We start from the raw sequence: 14,071 nt of genomic DNA, 5'->3' as shown, positions 1-14,071 counted from the left end.
TCAGTCAGTTACTTTTCCTTTTGCTTTTTATTTCCCAATGTCTTGAGAAACTAAGAATTCAATACTTTAATTCAAATAGAGTTGTCAGAGTCATATTGGGATAGGAGACTTCAACAGTTCAGTTCTTCAATTGATCTTGCCCATTTTTATTGAAGCTCAAACACAAAACATTCCACTAATTCCCATTGCTCAAAACATGTGCAAAGATAGTTATCTAAGTAACATCCAGTGAAAAAAGGTATTTTAGGGAAAAGGAAAGAAGAAAAAAAAATTGAAAAACCGAAAAAACACCACCTCTACCCTGGGGCTCCTTTGCAGCAGCACCCTTTTTGGCAGCAGGCTCAAGAATCCAGCTCATTCCTTTTTAAATATACACGAAATTTTAATCATCAAAACACTGAAGTGAGAAGTGACACTTTATGCCATAACATTTTAATGAAACACCTGAGCAAAAGCTGTTTCAGCTTCTACTCCTCAACTTGATCATAAGAGAGCCACTTCCCTTCTTAAACTGTGCCTCTTGAATCACATCATTTAGTCACTGTACTTCATCACCTCTTAGACCAAGATGTTTTCTGGAACAGCTGTTTTCCTTCTAACCACACTAGCAGTATTCTTTAACAGTTTTCAGCATCCAAAATCCAGAATATCCAGGGTAAACCCAGGAATGAATTAAACAAAAATGGGACATAATATGTTAACTCTGAAATATTTCTTTTTTATTAACAGGACAGAAAAGGTTAAGAACAAAACAAACCACAACGTACCCCCCATCCCCCTAAAAAAAGTGACACAACAAAGTTTATTTTGCAAAAAAAATATCTAACAACTAACTACTAAAATTTATTGAAACCACCCCATCACTGTTCATCTACAGCTAAATTCTAGTCTGTACAAAAAGAAGTTTCAAATCCAAAGTGACATAACATTTTAACTCTATCACTTGAAAAAAAAACCAAAACAAGCAAAACAATCCACAGTCATTATATGAAAAACCCCACCTTTTTTTAATATTACATTATTTTTTTACTATATAATCACTTTCAAAATGAAAATTAATATCTTTTCATGAGCTTGCAGAGAAAAAAAAAATCTGTTGAAACAGTCTTTATTTCTATCTTCATTTAATTTTTTCAAGATATGGAACAGTGTTAGAGTAAAAAAAAACCAAAAAACAGCAGTCATCAGCTCAGACTGATGCAGAAGTAAAAAAACACTGATGCAGAGTTTGCTTCCACTGGGGAAAAAAAATTAAAAACATTTGAGAAAAGCATTCTAGCTTCAACTATTTAAATAAATCCAAAAGCCATTATTTATTGTAAGGACAATGCTGGACAAGACACTCTTCTTGCAGACAACAGGCAGTTCAGAAACACATTTTGTTATGAATAACATTTCTGACATTTCACATTTGCCAATATTCAACCATTTCTAATACTCCGTGTTGCTAAAATTTGAAAATTATTTAGAAATGAGATGTGCCAAGTCACCTTTAAAAGCAACTGGATGCAAGCAATTTTTCATGAAAGAAGCCTTATTTTTTTAAAAGAAACCTGATGAGGAATTAAATCTTTCAACATTTAACATTTTCACAGTTAACTATCTTACTGGTATTTTTCCAACAATATAAACGCTAGTAGAGGAAAACATATATTTTATGTTAAAATTATTCCATCTTCTTAACAACAATCTATTAGGTCATAAGACAGACAATAAGCAAAAATGAAAGCAGATCTTTAGCTTTTGAGTTTTACTAACTCTTATAGGGAACGAGTATTCCTTAATGATGAGCTTGTATCTGAGAGAGCATTTAGTGACTGCATAAAAATGAATAATAAAAATACTGGCATAGAAATAGGTCATGAAGCTTAAGACACTCTTCTTGTATTAATCTTACTTAGATTCCTGGGCTTTAAAGTGGAATATCACAGAACTGACAGTGGAAAACGGCTGTGGGCTGTTTACTACAACTGAAGTTAGAAGTTAAATCACAAAATAAAAGGATTACAGACTCAAACGGGGAAAAGCACTAGGTCAGGACTGCAATCTCTATTAATTAGGTATCCCAGCTGGGCAGTGGGTATGCAGCTGTTAACTTGATCAATGACTTACCTAAATGTCATCTCTACTGATTCGCTTATAAATTACCAGCAAGTGAGACTAATGTACAGGTGCTAATTTATTTAAACTGTTCTCTGCAGTTCTACATAGCTTTATAAACTGCATCTGGCACCTAATGTTAGCTGTCAGTTGTACTTAGACATGCCTGTCCTAACGACTCTGTTCATTAGAAATGAGCACAAATTATGAAATATTGTGAAAAATGATACATCAAATGGAATGGGCAAAGCAAATCAATTAGAAAAACTTCATAGCACATATTCACACATAGGAGAATAAAACATCCTAGCTTCAGAGTGAGGTCTATAATACCAATTAAAAAGCAATTGGTAGACTTGTGCAGAGTTATATATCAATTTGCTGGATTTTTTTTTTCTCCTCCAGAAATACTGTCGTAATGCACAGCTTAACTTTTCATTCCTAAATAAAAGTATCAGTAAGAGGCAATTCTGCTACCACAACATCCGAGGATTAGCAAGTAAGACAACTTATTTTCCTTTTTAAAACTTCACAAGGTTTAGCTTTTATTAAACTCTACCTAAAACTCCAGTGAAGGACAGAATCCTAGGATGTCTACTTTTGAAATACACTGCAAAGACTGATTAACAGCAGAAGACATGGAGGTATATAAGTACTCATCAGAAAGAATTACTGCTGTTAAAAATGTAAAGCTTGGTAATTCTCCTGCCAGTGCTTAAGGAGCTTTTATATTTTTGTAACAGAAGTTTAATTATGCATAGCAGACACTATTACACACTCTAATTACTTCCCAACACCTGATGGAATATGAAGAAATCAAACCGCAGATACTTGGTATCACCAAACAAAACTACTCTTTTGGCTCCACTTCTCCATCGTTTCAGAAGCAGTCTGCAAAGCAGTCCCATACTTGTCACCTGCACTGCATTTCTAAAAGCTAATTTCCAGAATGAATCTGTTTTTATTAATGGTGGAGCTTAGTTAATGTTGTGCAAATGATCACAGAGCTGTGGCTTTATAAAGAAGAAACCACTACATAGATACAGGCATTTTGTATTTCTTGCTTTCTAGAAGCCTTCCCTCTAGACCCTGTCAAAGAAGGAAGGAAGCCAGACTACAGATTAATGCATTCTCCTACCATTAACCTTTCAGGCAAACTGAACTATCAGCACCATCATTGCACTGTATTAACATGGGAGGTATTCTGACATGGTAGATTGGTGCATGTTTAGTTTACAAGAAAGTAACTCAAAAAAATAAATGTCATTAAAGGTAAGAAAAAAAAACACCTGAAAAATACATGGAAAGGAAATTTCACAGTTTGCAGAGAAATAAAATAGCCAATGTAAAGAAACAGCTGGGTATTACTGCTGACCTCAATGAATACTTTTACTGTTGACCTTACACCTAGACTGGCAGGGTCTCTGCACTGGCACTTGTTTGTAGAAGGGCAGAGAGACTCCTGTGTCTCTACACAGACACAGTATCAGTGCATAGCTTTGCACTCACAAAGCTCGATTTCCTATGGATTTGTGACCTGAACTCAAGCTGCCTTTATGGATTTTTTATTGATACCTGACAAAACTCAAGTCTCATTTCAGCCTTTTTCTCAACAGGCCATTACTCTGGATCGCTTTACCTTGCCGCCTATTTTTAGAACTTAGTTTTGAAGCCTGTCAAGCATGTTTGAAATGAGCATGTATCACAACCTACATATTAATTCTTGGCATAAGCACACTGCCAAGACCTTTAAAATGGACACAGCCACGCAGACAGAATTTTGCCACTGAGAGAAGCAACAAACAAATCTCCTCTCCCTGAAAAAACTAAATCATGGACACCTCTTGCTTTGCACTTACACATCACTACCTCTCTCCTAAGGGCCCTGCTGGCCCACCGGGCTGCCTTGGCTAAGCACAGAGTTGCTGCTGTGCAAAGAAAACTTCAGCCATGAGACTTCATACAGCTTCACCTAAGAGTGAATGTCACCAAATGACATTTCTCCTTCCTACCTGTGATGTATGATAAAATAAGACAGATATGACAGAAGTGAAGGCCAGGTGAGACATAAAAAAGAAAAAAAAAAGAAAAAAAAAACATTCATGCAACAAAACATTTTTCTGAGTGAAGGGAGCTTATCTTTACATGAGCCTAAATGACAGAGAGAAAGAGGAGGTCACCCATCTGCCAGTCATGAGGGAGAATGACAATAAAACAGTATGTTTGTAGGTACTGATATGAGCTTAAATTCACATCTACATTAAAATCCTCAAGCTAAGCCAGTGCACCAGTTATAAAGTATCCTATAAAATTTAATATACATTACCAGCAACCACTGTATCACGCAAGAAAACCCTAAATATACACAGCAGGTCAAATTGTGAGTAAACGTTTTGAAATGCTACATAAACCTTTACAGTACCTCTTATAACCTGAGATCAAGGGGATTATCCATTAGCACTTTTCAAAAGAACCTACTGTGCTTTAACAAGATAGAGTATACAGCTCTATACAGGGATGTGTGACCTCACATGGTAGCAGAAGTAGAATGTCTATTCACAGTCACAGTTGCAATGTTTGCAATGTATAGCAGCATTCCTGCTTATTCTGACAGTTTGATTAAAATTCACAGAGAGCTGAGGGGCTCATGCTGAAGTAAAGTGCTTTCAATATCTGAAACTCTACAGTAAATTACTTCTCCAACAGAGCAACTGTACTTACATCAATATCCTCTTGGGTAAAAGTTTCTGGATCTTCTCCCATCATGTTGGCTAAATGTCTCTTTCCTAGGTTGAACTCTTCAATCTGTTTTTTAATAAATGCCTCCGTGTACTTTTCAGGTCCTGAGGCTCCTACATTTTTCCTCTGCACTGCTGTCGTGGTACAGATCAGCCTTAATGTCTAACAGATAAAGAAAAAAAGTGAGAGATTTATTTTACATTTCTGGCATAGTGAGCACTAAATAAAATGAATGCATGAATACTACAGCAAGTTATTCATATATATAACAAGATTCAACACATCACAGGAATAAGCTAGGAAAAGCACTATTACTCATTAAGCCATTTTCTTCCAATGGTTTAACATCCATGAACAGATAAACACATTCTAAAACCTTCACATTTTCACACGTTACAATTAATTTAGAAGATTTTTTTTGATGGAAAGAAACACAGTATATCCTAAGTCAGAAACATCCAGCAAAAGCAAGGAACAGGACTGATCAACAGATCCCATCACAAAAGAAAACAAAAACCATCAGCAAATAATCAGGTTTTGGCTTCACCTAAAGGCATCCCACAACAAAGTATGATAAGAACATGTGGGGCAGCTCCCTAGTGGCTTTTCAGAAGCCACTGACCAAATACTGCTAAAAGCTCTGGAAAGGCCAAGGCATGTTCCTTCCTTGTTTGTGGTGCCAGAATGGTTCTTAAGCTACTCCACTGTCTCAAGTAGACCAATTAGAAAACTAGTAGGGTAGTCCAGCAACCAATACTACTGAGCACTGCAGCAGCTCAAGTTATAACTCAGAGGGCAGTTACCTTCTCAGGCACACAGGTTTGGTCTCACTTCTACGAAGACAATCAGCTGTTAGGATGAGTAATTTCACTGATGCTCTCTGCCAGACAAACAGGAGCTTCACTGACAGAGCTGTAATGTCTCAATTCTGGCCTAGAGTCAATATTATGCACTATTTTGGCTCTTCAACATTAGTATTAAAGTTCTCTGCAGCTTAACTATTCTATGAACTGAATGAGAACTGATTATTTGTGTGGTCTTCTGTGGGTGGGAGGAGGGAGGGAATCACAAGAAAGAAAGCAATGTGAGACAGAAAAAGAATCACTTCTGATTCAGAAAAATGCCAAGTTTTGTTCATCACACAGTACCCTGAAAGACTTCACCCCCACCCCTTCAACATGCCATGGCTAGGCTTTGTGAGGAGACAGTGCAGCCTCACAAGGCAGAGCGCACCCATGGCACAGTTCACCCCTGCCAGCATTCTTTGCCCCACTCCCTTTGCTCTCCCTGTGCCAGCTCTGGCACAGGACTCCTCTGCAAGCCAACTCAGCTGCCTACATGGGGCAGAACACTAACTTCTGCTTCATCCTGACAAGCAGGCAATTCTCAGCTGAGCCAGTAAGTCTGAGCAGTTCAGAACTCACTTTTCAGAGAATTGCCAAAGCTGCAACAAAAAGGTGGCTGAAACACTGAACTGCAAGAAAGAAAGCAGAGGGGGAGTCCTTTCTTTACTTTCATTCCCTTGAGCAAATTATTAAATTGCCCCTGATGCTCTGGGAGCTGCAGCCTCAGTCTACCTTCACCAAAACCATACAAAAAAAAAAAAACAAAACTAAACACATGCAGCAATGTGAAGTAGTTAGGGCTCTGATTACAAGGAACAGAACAAAGGTAGTATTCAAAATTATTCAATGTTCTCTTAGTCATGAGAACTGTCTTCTTCAGAGCACAATTTAGACATGCTGAGAATTTTGATGGATTTCATCCTTCAGTTCAACTGAGTTCAGCTAATATAAATAAAATAAAACACTTGCTATCCTCCTGTAACTAACATAAATACAACAGTAATCTCAAAACCCCAATACAAACACATCTCATCTAAACAAGGTTACATAAATGTATTTGCAAGGGAAAGAGAAAATCAGATCAAATTTGTACCTTCTGTTAGCAACGTCAGTTAGCTTACAAGAACTTCTCCTGTGACAAGAAGCTTTTGGTGTTCACCATTACATGGTATGAAACACAGCTTTTCTTTCTACTTTCACAGAGCCCAGTTGGTATTTTGGACACCTGGCAGTCCAGGATGGACTGATCCAACTCATCTAATTTGCTGCACACATGAAAAGCTGTTCATGACCAATTTACCCAACCACGCTTGTGTCAGTGTTCCAGACACAAAACTAATATCTCACCTTGAAATTTCAATTTGAAATGAAGACTACAATACACAGCCTTAAACCTGTATATAGCCCATGCCTGGGCTGCAAGATAGGTCCCATGAATTCAATCAGGTTTGATACAGAAGGTAAAGTAATCTTTGAATAAGATCACACAAGTCAGAAAGGACTGACCCTCTATGCTTTCACCTTACAGACAAAGTTTTGCCCCTCAGGGTATGAAACTCAGGAAAGTAACATATACCTCTGCTAGAAAAGATTTTAAAACAGGTCGAAGGTAGAATTTGGTGCTTAAGAGCCTGTTGCTGCTTCATTTTCTCCACAGCTTATTATATACTGCATGTAGCACTAATCCTGGTTTGTCTCTTCCTTTTTCTTTTCTCTTTAATACTCATGTTTCCTGTGAGGAAGCACTGACATACACAGAATGAAATGAAAAATAATCAAAATTTTAAATGTACACATTTCCACAGGCAAGGCTCTGGTGACTTCTTTATAAAGCAGTGAGGAAAGCAAAGGTATCTCCACATATTCTGTATTCTTCTCTCCTAGTCACTCCTCAGGAAAGAATTCAATTCATCTTCTGCCTAACTTGTCCTAATAGTAACTAATTATTTGTAATTCTTGTTAATGAACATATGATTCCTTATTACTCGGTCCAAAATAGCTTTCTCTCTGGTACGCTTTAAACAGAATACTTTAAAAAAAGACTGCTTTCATCTTATTCCTGTCAATTTCTATTGTAATTTTCTCATTTTTGTCGTTCTTCCCTCAAGCTATTCATATTCTTCCCTAGTTTCAATTCATCACTAATCAAAAGTCCCTGGACACACAAACTGTTCATAATTAGAAAACAGCCTCTTATGTAAATTAATATCTATTGTATTGGGTACCTCTTCTGGGATAAGAGCACTATTTCATGGGTGGCACAGGCAGAAACTGCAAAGCACAGCTAAATGCTTCTGGCATTTTAGTCAAACAAGAAGGCATGCTCCTCTACTTTGTAAAGGAAACCACAGAGGTTTGCATTCACTTCTCACACATTTCATAAAGCATTACTGAAGATGGCAACCTCATAATTTAAAAAATATTAATGCTTATTAACAATGGTCATTAAATAGTATGCTCTTCCACCAGAACATGGGAGAAGGGAAAGCCTTTACTTCCGGACACAACTCATTGTGATTAACCATTCCTTCCCAACTCTTTTCTGAGCAACCTAGAATTAAAACTGTTTGGCAAATCCTGATTTTACTGGAGATCATAAACTTAGAGATAATCAGCTGATGTTAGATTTACCTTAAAAAAAAAAAAAAAGGCATTTTCAGACAAATGCAACTTCTCTGGCCTATTTTCTTTAAAGAAGAGAAGTAACTAGGACTGTCTGTTTACTCATCCTGTTCATTTTGCTTCACTGGAGTCACACGGATATTAACCAAACCTACAGAGAAGTTAAGTTTCCTGTACTTTTGGAATCGGAGGAAAGGTGAAGTCAGGAGATTTAAATTCAAGCCCAAAAGTTGTTTGTTTTACAACAAGACACAGAGACAGAAGATGACACCAAATGACATGGCACATATACTGTTGCAATATTTCTATTATTATTCCATGCTCTAAACTGCAGATTTCAACCACCTCCTTTTCGAAAACCACACAGTGCACAAACAAATTTGTACCAAGAAGTTACCTCTGGGGTAGGACTTCACTAAGAGATATGGAACTGGAGCTGTATAACCACATCAGTATCCATGACTAAAGCTGCCCAGTGTCCAACACTCCAGCTATGGGCAGAGCTGCTGCTACTGAACCCAGTACACATGCAAGACAGTCCTCTGTTTACTTGTTGCACTAGAAAAAACATCTTTTACATAGCAATTATACAGAATATAAATGCTAGAGCCATCCCCGTTTCTAAATAATTGATTTTTCCTCAATAAGTGAGTTTTAGATTTCTAGAGTGCTGTTTTACAAAACTGTGTTTTAATTCATTTATTTAAAACAACATTGATATAATCTTAGATTTTGCTTGGCCTACAAACTAATCATGTGAACCAGTATCAGATTGATATCTCAGAAGCATTTTGCAAAACACACTGGAAAGTATCACAAGATGTCAGCAAATATGCATAAGTGATTTGACGCTATTTTTCATACTTGATTTCACAAAGTACTTCATCAGAAGAAGCTTTTTTTCCAAAATGAAATCCCGTAGCAGGTAACCACAGAACTGCATTTCACCTGCTCAGAAATGCTGCTTTCTGTTTATGTTTAACCAAATCTATATAATGAGTTTTGCTGTACAGTGGGGAAGTAAAAAAACAGCTCTAAATGCATCAATGCATGGCAAAAGTCAGATGTGTATAACAGGGAACAGAATTCAGATCTGGTTGTTTTTAGGCTCAAGTTTTCAGGTACTAAGAAGCTTTTCAGTTGTATCTTAGTTAACAACTGCAAAAAAGGCTTCTCTTACATTTCAAGTATGTAGTTCTGAAAGTCTGTCACCAAAGTACCATAATCCCTGTCTGATACTGGTACATGTAACATCCACAATGATTTAGATAAAGTACTCAACCCAATCAAATTAAATAGGAACTCTGAACTCTTCTGCTGAGAATAGCTATTCAATCACATCAGAGTGAATGATAGGTAGTAACTAAGCTAGATCCTTTTTTCTTTATAAATAGCACTCCATCTCTGCTGCTTGCTCATTGGAAGAATAGAAAACCACACCTGTTGCTCAGTCAGTGCTAAGGGAACTGGCATTACAAAGTTGCTCTTCCATTTTGCCTCTCAATGCAAGAAACTTTAAAGTTAAGAAATTAAATATTTTCTCCCACTAAGACAGACAAGAAGTAATGAACTAAAAAACTGCAAGGTATTTTTAGGACAAGCATCATAAAATAATTTCCAAACAGTCAGGACAGGTAAATGTTTAACGTAAGAAATTCTTATAGTAGGTCAGAACATGGATACATCAACCTCTACCCTGTTCTCAAACACAGCCTGAATGAGAGGCACAAGGACAGGACAAAAAGTTAGTGATAATTTTCCCAGGACACTTGCCTGGTTTCCAGCAATCTGTAGTTCAGGCACACCACTATCTTCTTTTTTAATGGTACTCAGTGGAATGTTCTTCCAAGTTTCTCAACTTGCTTTTTGTATTCACATAAATGCTTGCCACCCTGAACATTCTCACCAAACAGCTCCACAAGTTAACTACACCTAACAGACAGAAGAGTCTCTAAGGTTTCTGGCCCTATCTCCCATTAGTTCTCTTCATATCCTTTGGTTCACAGACAGCTAGACCATTTGTGTATAGCCACAGGCTTAGGTACTGATCCCCTCTCTGGGGGCGAGAGGAATAGATAAATGATCCCTCAAGGCCCCTTCCAGTCCTGCCTTCCTCTGTGACTCCTCCTTTGAGAACATACTCCCATTTACAATACAAATCTTAAGCATGTGCCTCACCAGGAAAACCACGTTACTGTCATAATCATATTTTTGGCACAGGACAACCAAAGCAACACGATCTATTCCAACTGAGAATGAAATCAAGTATTAGAGTATTTTCACCTTTATTCTTTGTCATTCCTTGCACACCTTAAGAGCATGTATTCCTGACTGCTACATAAAGAACTTCCCACATGGGCACCAGGTCTTTATGCCTAATGAGTAAAGTTAATCTAGAAGTAACCAATATAAACAGCTCAAATTGCTCCTTCCGGTATTACATTTCATTTTCTTACTGCATCTTCTGTTACCCCATGCTTTGGTTTAGGTCAGTCACCAACAGTTCTTCAGCCCATATTATGCTAAATTGCTTTGTAACTTGAAAGCATTACCAGCAGGCCTTTTTATCCACTTGCTGCTCACTGATTAAATATATATAGAGGTGTATCAAATACCACTGCACAAACAATACTGACAGCAGCTAAGCTTTTTAATTAAATGGCAATCAGCTGAACACCCCTACCCCCCAAAACAAAACGATTCTGTTTAATCATAAGTTACCTTACTTGCAGAGCCCATTTCTCTCCCCACTGCAGGTATTCAGAGACTTGTCCTTGTGCAACCTGGTCTGGTGGGACATGCCCCTGTCCTTGGAAGGGGGGTTGGAACTAGGTGGTCTTTAAGATCCTTTCCAACCCTAATCTTTCTGTGATTTCTGTGCCTCATGATCTACTCACCTGCTGACCGAATACCACTGACAGAGTCACAGCATTGTCAGGGTTGGAAGGGACCTCTGGGATCATCCAGTCCACTCCCCCTGCCAAGGCAAGGTCACCTGGAGCAGGTAACACAGGAATGCTTCCAGGTGGCTTTGGAAGGTCCCCGGGGAGGGAGACTCCAGTCCCTGCCAACATCAATGTAAAGAAGTTCTTCTTCATATTGAGGTGGAACTTCTTGTGTTTTAGCTTATCATTCAAAATTACCAATCTAAAAACTGCCATCTTTTGCGCTGGCTTTGCTCTACATACCGCTCTGTTAATTCTAGGCTTAACCAAGCTTCTTCTGCTCCACATCAAGGGAAACAGACACAGCTCACGGAACAGACGAGCTGAACGCGGCTCCAGCCCTCGACACTCCCCACCCACGTAGGGCTGCCTCAGCCCCGCCGGCCCAGGAGCAGGGGCAGCAGCACACCGGGGCCTCCCAGGCAGTGTCGCCCCGTGGGGCCATTCCCGGCGGGGCCATTCCCGGCCCTCACCGCCCGCCCGGCTCTCACCTGCGCGCGCGGCCCCGCGCCCCAGCGACGGCACAGCCGCAGCACGCGCCCCACGGCCGCCGCCATGACCGCGGCGCTCCGCCCTCCCATTGGCGGGCGGGGCCGCGCCTGCGCGCTGCTGCACCGACTGAAGCTGTGGCCGCGGTTCCGAGCTGGCGCCGCTTTTGGCTGCGCGGCGCCTCGGCATTCCTGAAATCCAGCCCCGTCGGGAGAGTGGTAGCTTATACCTGGAGTGACATTTGCAGTGGCCACCAGCTCAGCAGGAGACCCCCGGCGCGGCCTCCTGTCCCGGAGGGACAGCGCTGAAAGTAGGACTCCTGTTTGAGTACGCAGCGCTGGGACTCGAAGCGTGTCTGGGGCAACCGCGCTGCTCTGGAGAACAAAAACCAGATTTCGCCTTAGCTATGAACTGGTTTGTTTGGGTTTTTCCCATGGGGAAAAAAATCAAGGAATCACAGGATCAACTAGGTTGGAAAAGACCTCTGAGGTCGTCGGGTCCAAGCCGTGGCCGTCACCGCCGTGTCAGCTGGACCATGGCACTCAGTCCAGTCTTGCCTTAAACACCTCCAGGGATGGCGACTCCGACACCACCGCAGGCAGCCCATTCCTATGTCTAATCACCTTTTCTGGGAAGAAATTCTTCCTAATGTCCAACCGAAACCTTCCCTGGTGGTTTAAGCTTAAGTTCGTGTCCTCTTGTCCTGTTGCGGGTTGCCTGGGCGAAGAGGGTGATCCCCACCTGGCTACAGCCCCCTTTCAGGCGATTGTAGAGAATGAGAGGGTCCCCCCGAGCAGCCTCTTCTGCAGGACAAACAGCCCCAGACCCCTCAGGTGCCTCTCATAGGATTTGTGTCCCAGACTTTTCAATAGCTCTGTTGCCATTCTCTGGATGATATATTTTAGAGACACAGCGGTCATCTCTAGCTGAGGAGAGGCTGGTGTCAATCCTGTCATCTCCCAGGGTGATGACAGTGTCTCCAGATGCTGAACCTTGGAGCCTGAGAATGTTCCTAGTTTCTCTGAGTTATATAGGATATATCCTTATATGTGCTTGATTTTGTCAGTAGTTTTTCTACCATGGGAGAAGTGGAAATGAATTAAAAACTGAATTTAAGAAGCTTTTCTTTAGGACTTTCAGGAAACTTCTTTTTAAGAGGAGTTACTGTTTGAGAGGAAATTCTGAAAATGAATCTGTGCTTTTCCAGGTTTATTTTTTTCTGTTAAGCTTTTCATGGGTTACCCTTGCTTTCCCTCATGCAGATGAAAGTATGATTTCTTCTCTGGGTTATAAAAGAGGTTGTAAGAAAACTGGCCATGGGCAAAGGAAGTCATCCAAGCAGGGAGGTCAAGGAGGAGCTGCCTGGAAAGGTGCATTCATTCTTGCAGTTGCCAGCTGTGAAAGTGAAAACATCAGCAGTTTTACTGACATGGATACACGCAAATGATACACGCCATGAACACTGCACTGAAGGAGAGCTGTGAAGTGTCTGTCTCTCCCGTGCACACCTGGCCAAGCACTGGGAACTGCAGTCATGCTCTCAGTCACAGGGTGTGTTGGGATGGCATTTAGCTGCTAGCTGTTTCTCAGAAGAGAAAAAGGGGGTTGGTTCAGGGTCACAGTCCCACTGACCCACCTTCTGGAGCAGCCAGCAGAGCTGAAGGAGTGGAGAATGCCAGCGATGAGTATGGCCTCTTTGCGGCCTATGGTGAATCCCATCTGCCATCTGTCGCCCCGCAGCTTGGCTTTGTTCAGCAGCAGAGGAGCTCTTCAGTCCTCACTGTGCTCAGCAATTGTTACTTCTCACCCCTGTCAGCTCTACAGAAACAAAGCACTGCTGGAGTGAATGGGTTTTATTCCCCACATATAATTAATCACCAATTAAGCTTGAGGAGAGGCCACCTATAAAATATCGCCCACTTATTCTTGTAACTAGTTGATGTGAATACAACTTCCTTGATTTCCTACATTTTTCTACTTCTATGCTCACAGTGAAAAAAATCCTAAATGCATTTGCAATCTGGAGCATGATTTCAAAGACACTGGGGTTTATTCAGCCCATGATTTCAGCTGCAGGTTACAGAATTGCTCTTGCATATTGCTGAGTAGAGACTGCGGTGTTTGTGAAGTCCAGCACTTAAGGGCTATGTTGCGTTTCTCTTGGATCGTTAGAGCTGTCAGCCCTTAGAAACTGATGGCTGTCCCTTCAAGGTAGAAGATTTTTGCACAAATTTCAAGTGTATTTCCCAACCATCCTTCATCTACCAAAGGGTTTGCCTGTGCTTGCTTGCCCCTGGGAGACACTTGTACACTGGTCACTGAGTGACCATT

The 14,071-nt window shown here is 40.4% G+C and overlaps 1 protein-coding gene across 2 annotated transcripts in view; it reads right to left on the bottom strand.

Annotated features, from left to right (window-relative positions):
* The window catches only part of MRPS9 (mitochondrial ribosomal protein S9), a 34,291-nt gene extending 22,459 nt beyond the window's left edge, over positions 1 to 11,832 (bottom strand). Inside the window, exons 1-2 of one of the 2 annotated variants that reach the window (XM_018908928.3) lie at positions 11,743 to 11,832; positions 4,822 to 5,001 (exon numbers count right to left, since the gene is read on the bottom strand). In XM_018908928.3, the coding sequence (XP_018764473.3) occupies positions 4,822 to 5,001; positions 11,743 to 11,832 (270 nt within the window). Of the gene's footprint in view, positions 1 to 4,821; positions 5,002 to 11,494; positions 11,555 to 11,742 lie in introns of those variants that run through there. The other variant, XM_050977472.1, reaches the window with a different exon arrangement.
* Between the last annotated feature and the right edge of the window lie 2,239 nt (positions 11,833 to 14,071).

This window comes from Serinus canaria, chromosome 1 (genome assembly GCF_022539315.1).
Source record: "Serinus canaria isolate serCan28SL12 chromosome 1, serCan2020, whole genome shotgun sequence".
Lineage (NCBI taxonomy): Eukaryota > Metazoa > Chordata > Aves > Passeriformes > Fringillidae > Serinus > Serinus canaria.
This window is presented reverse-complemented; position numbering and strand designations above follow the sequence as displayed.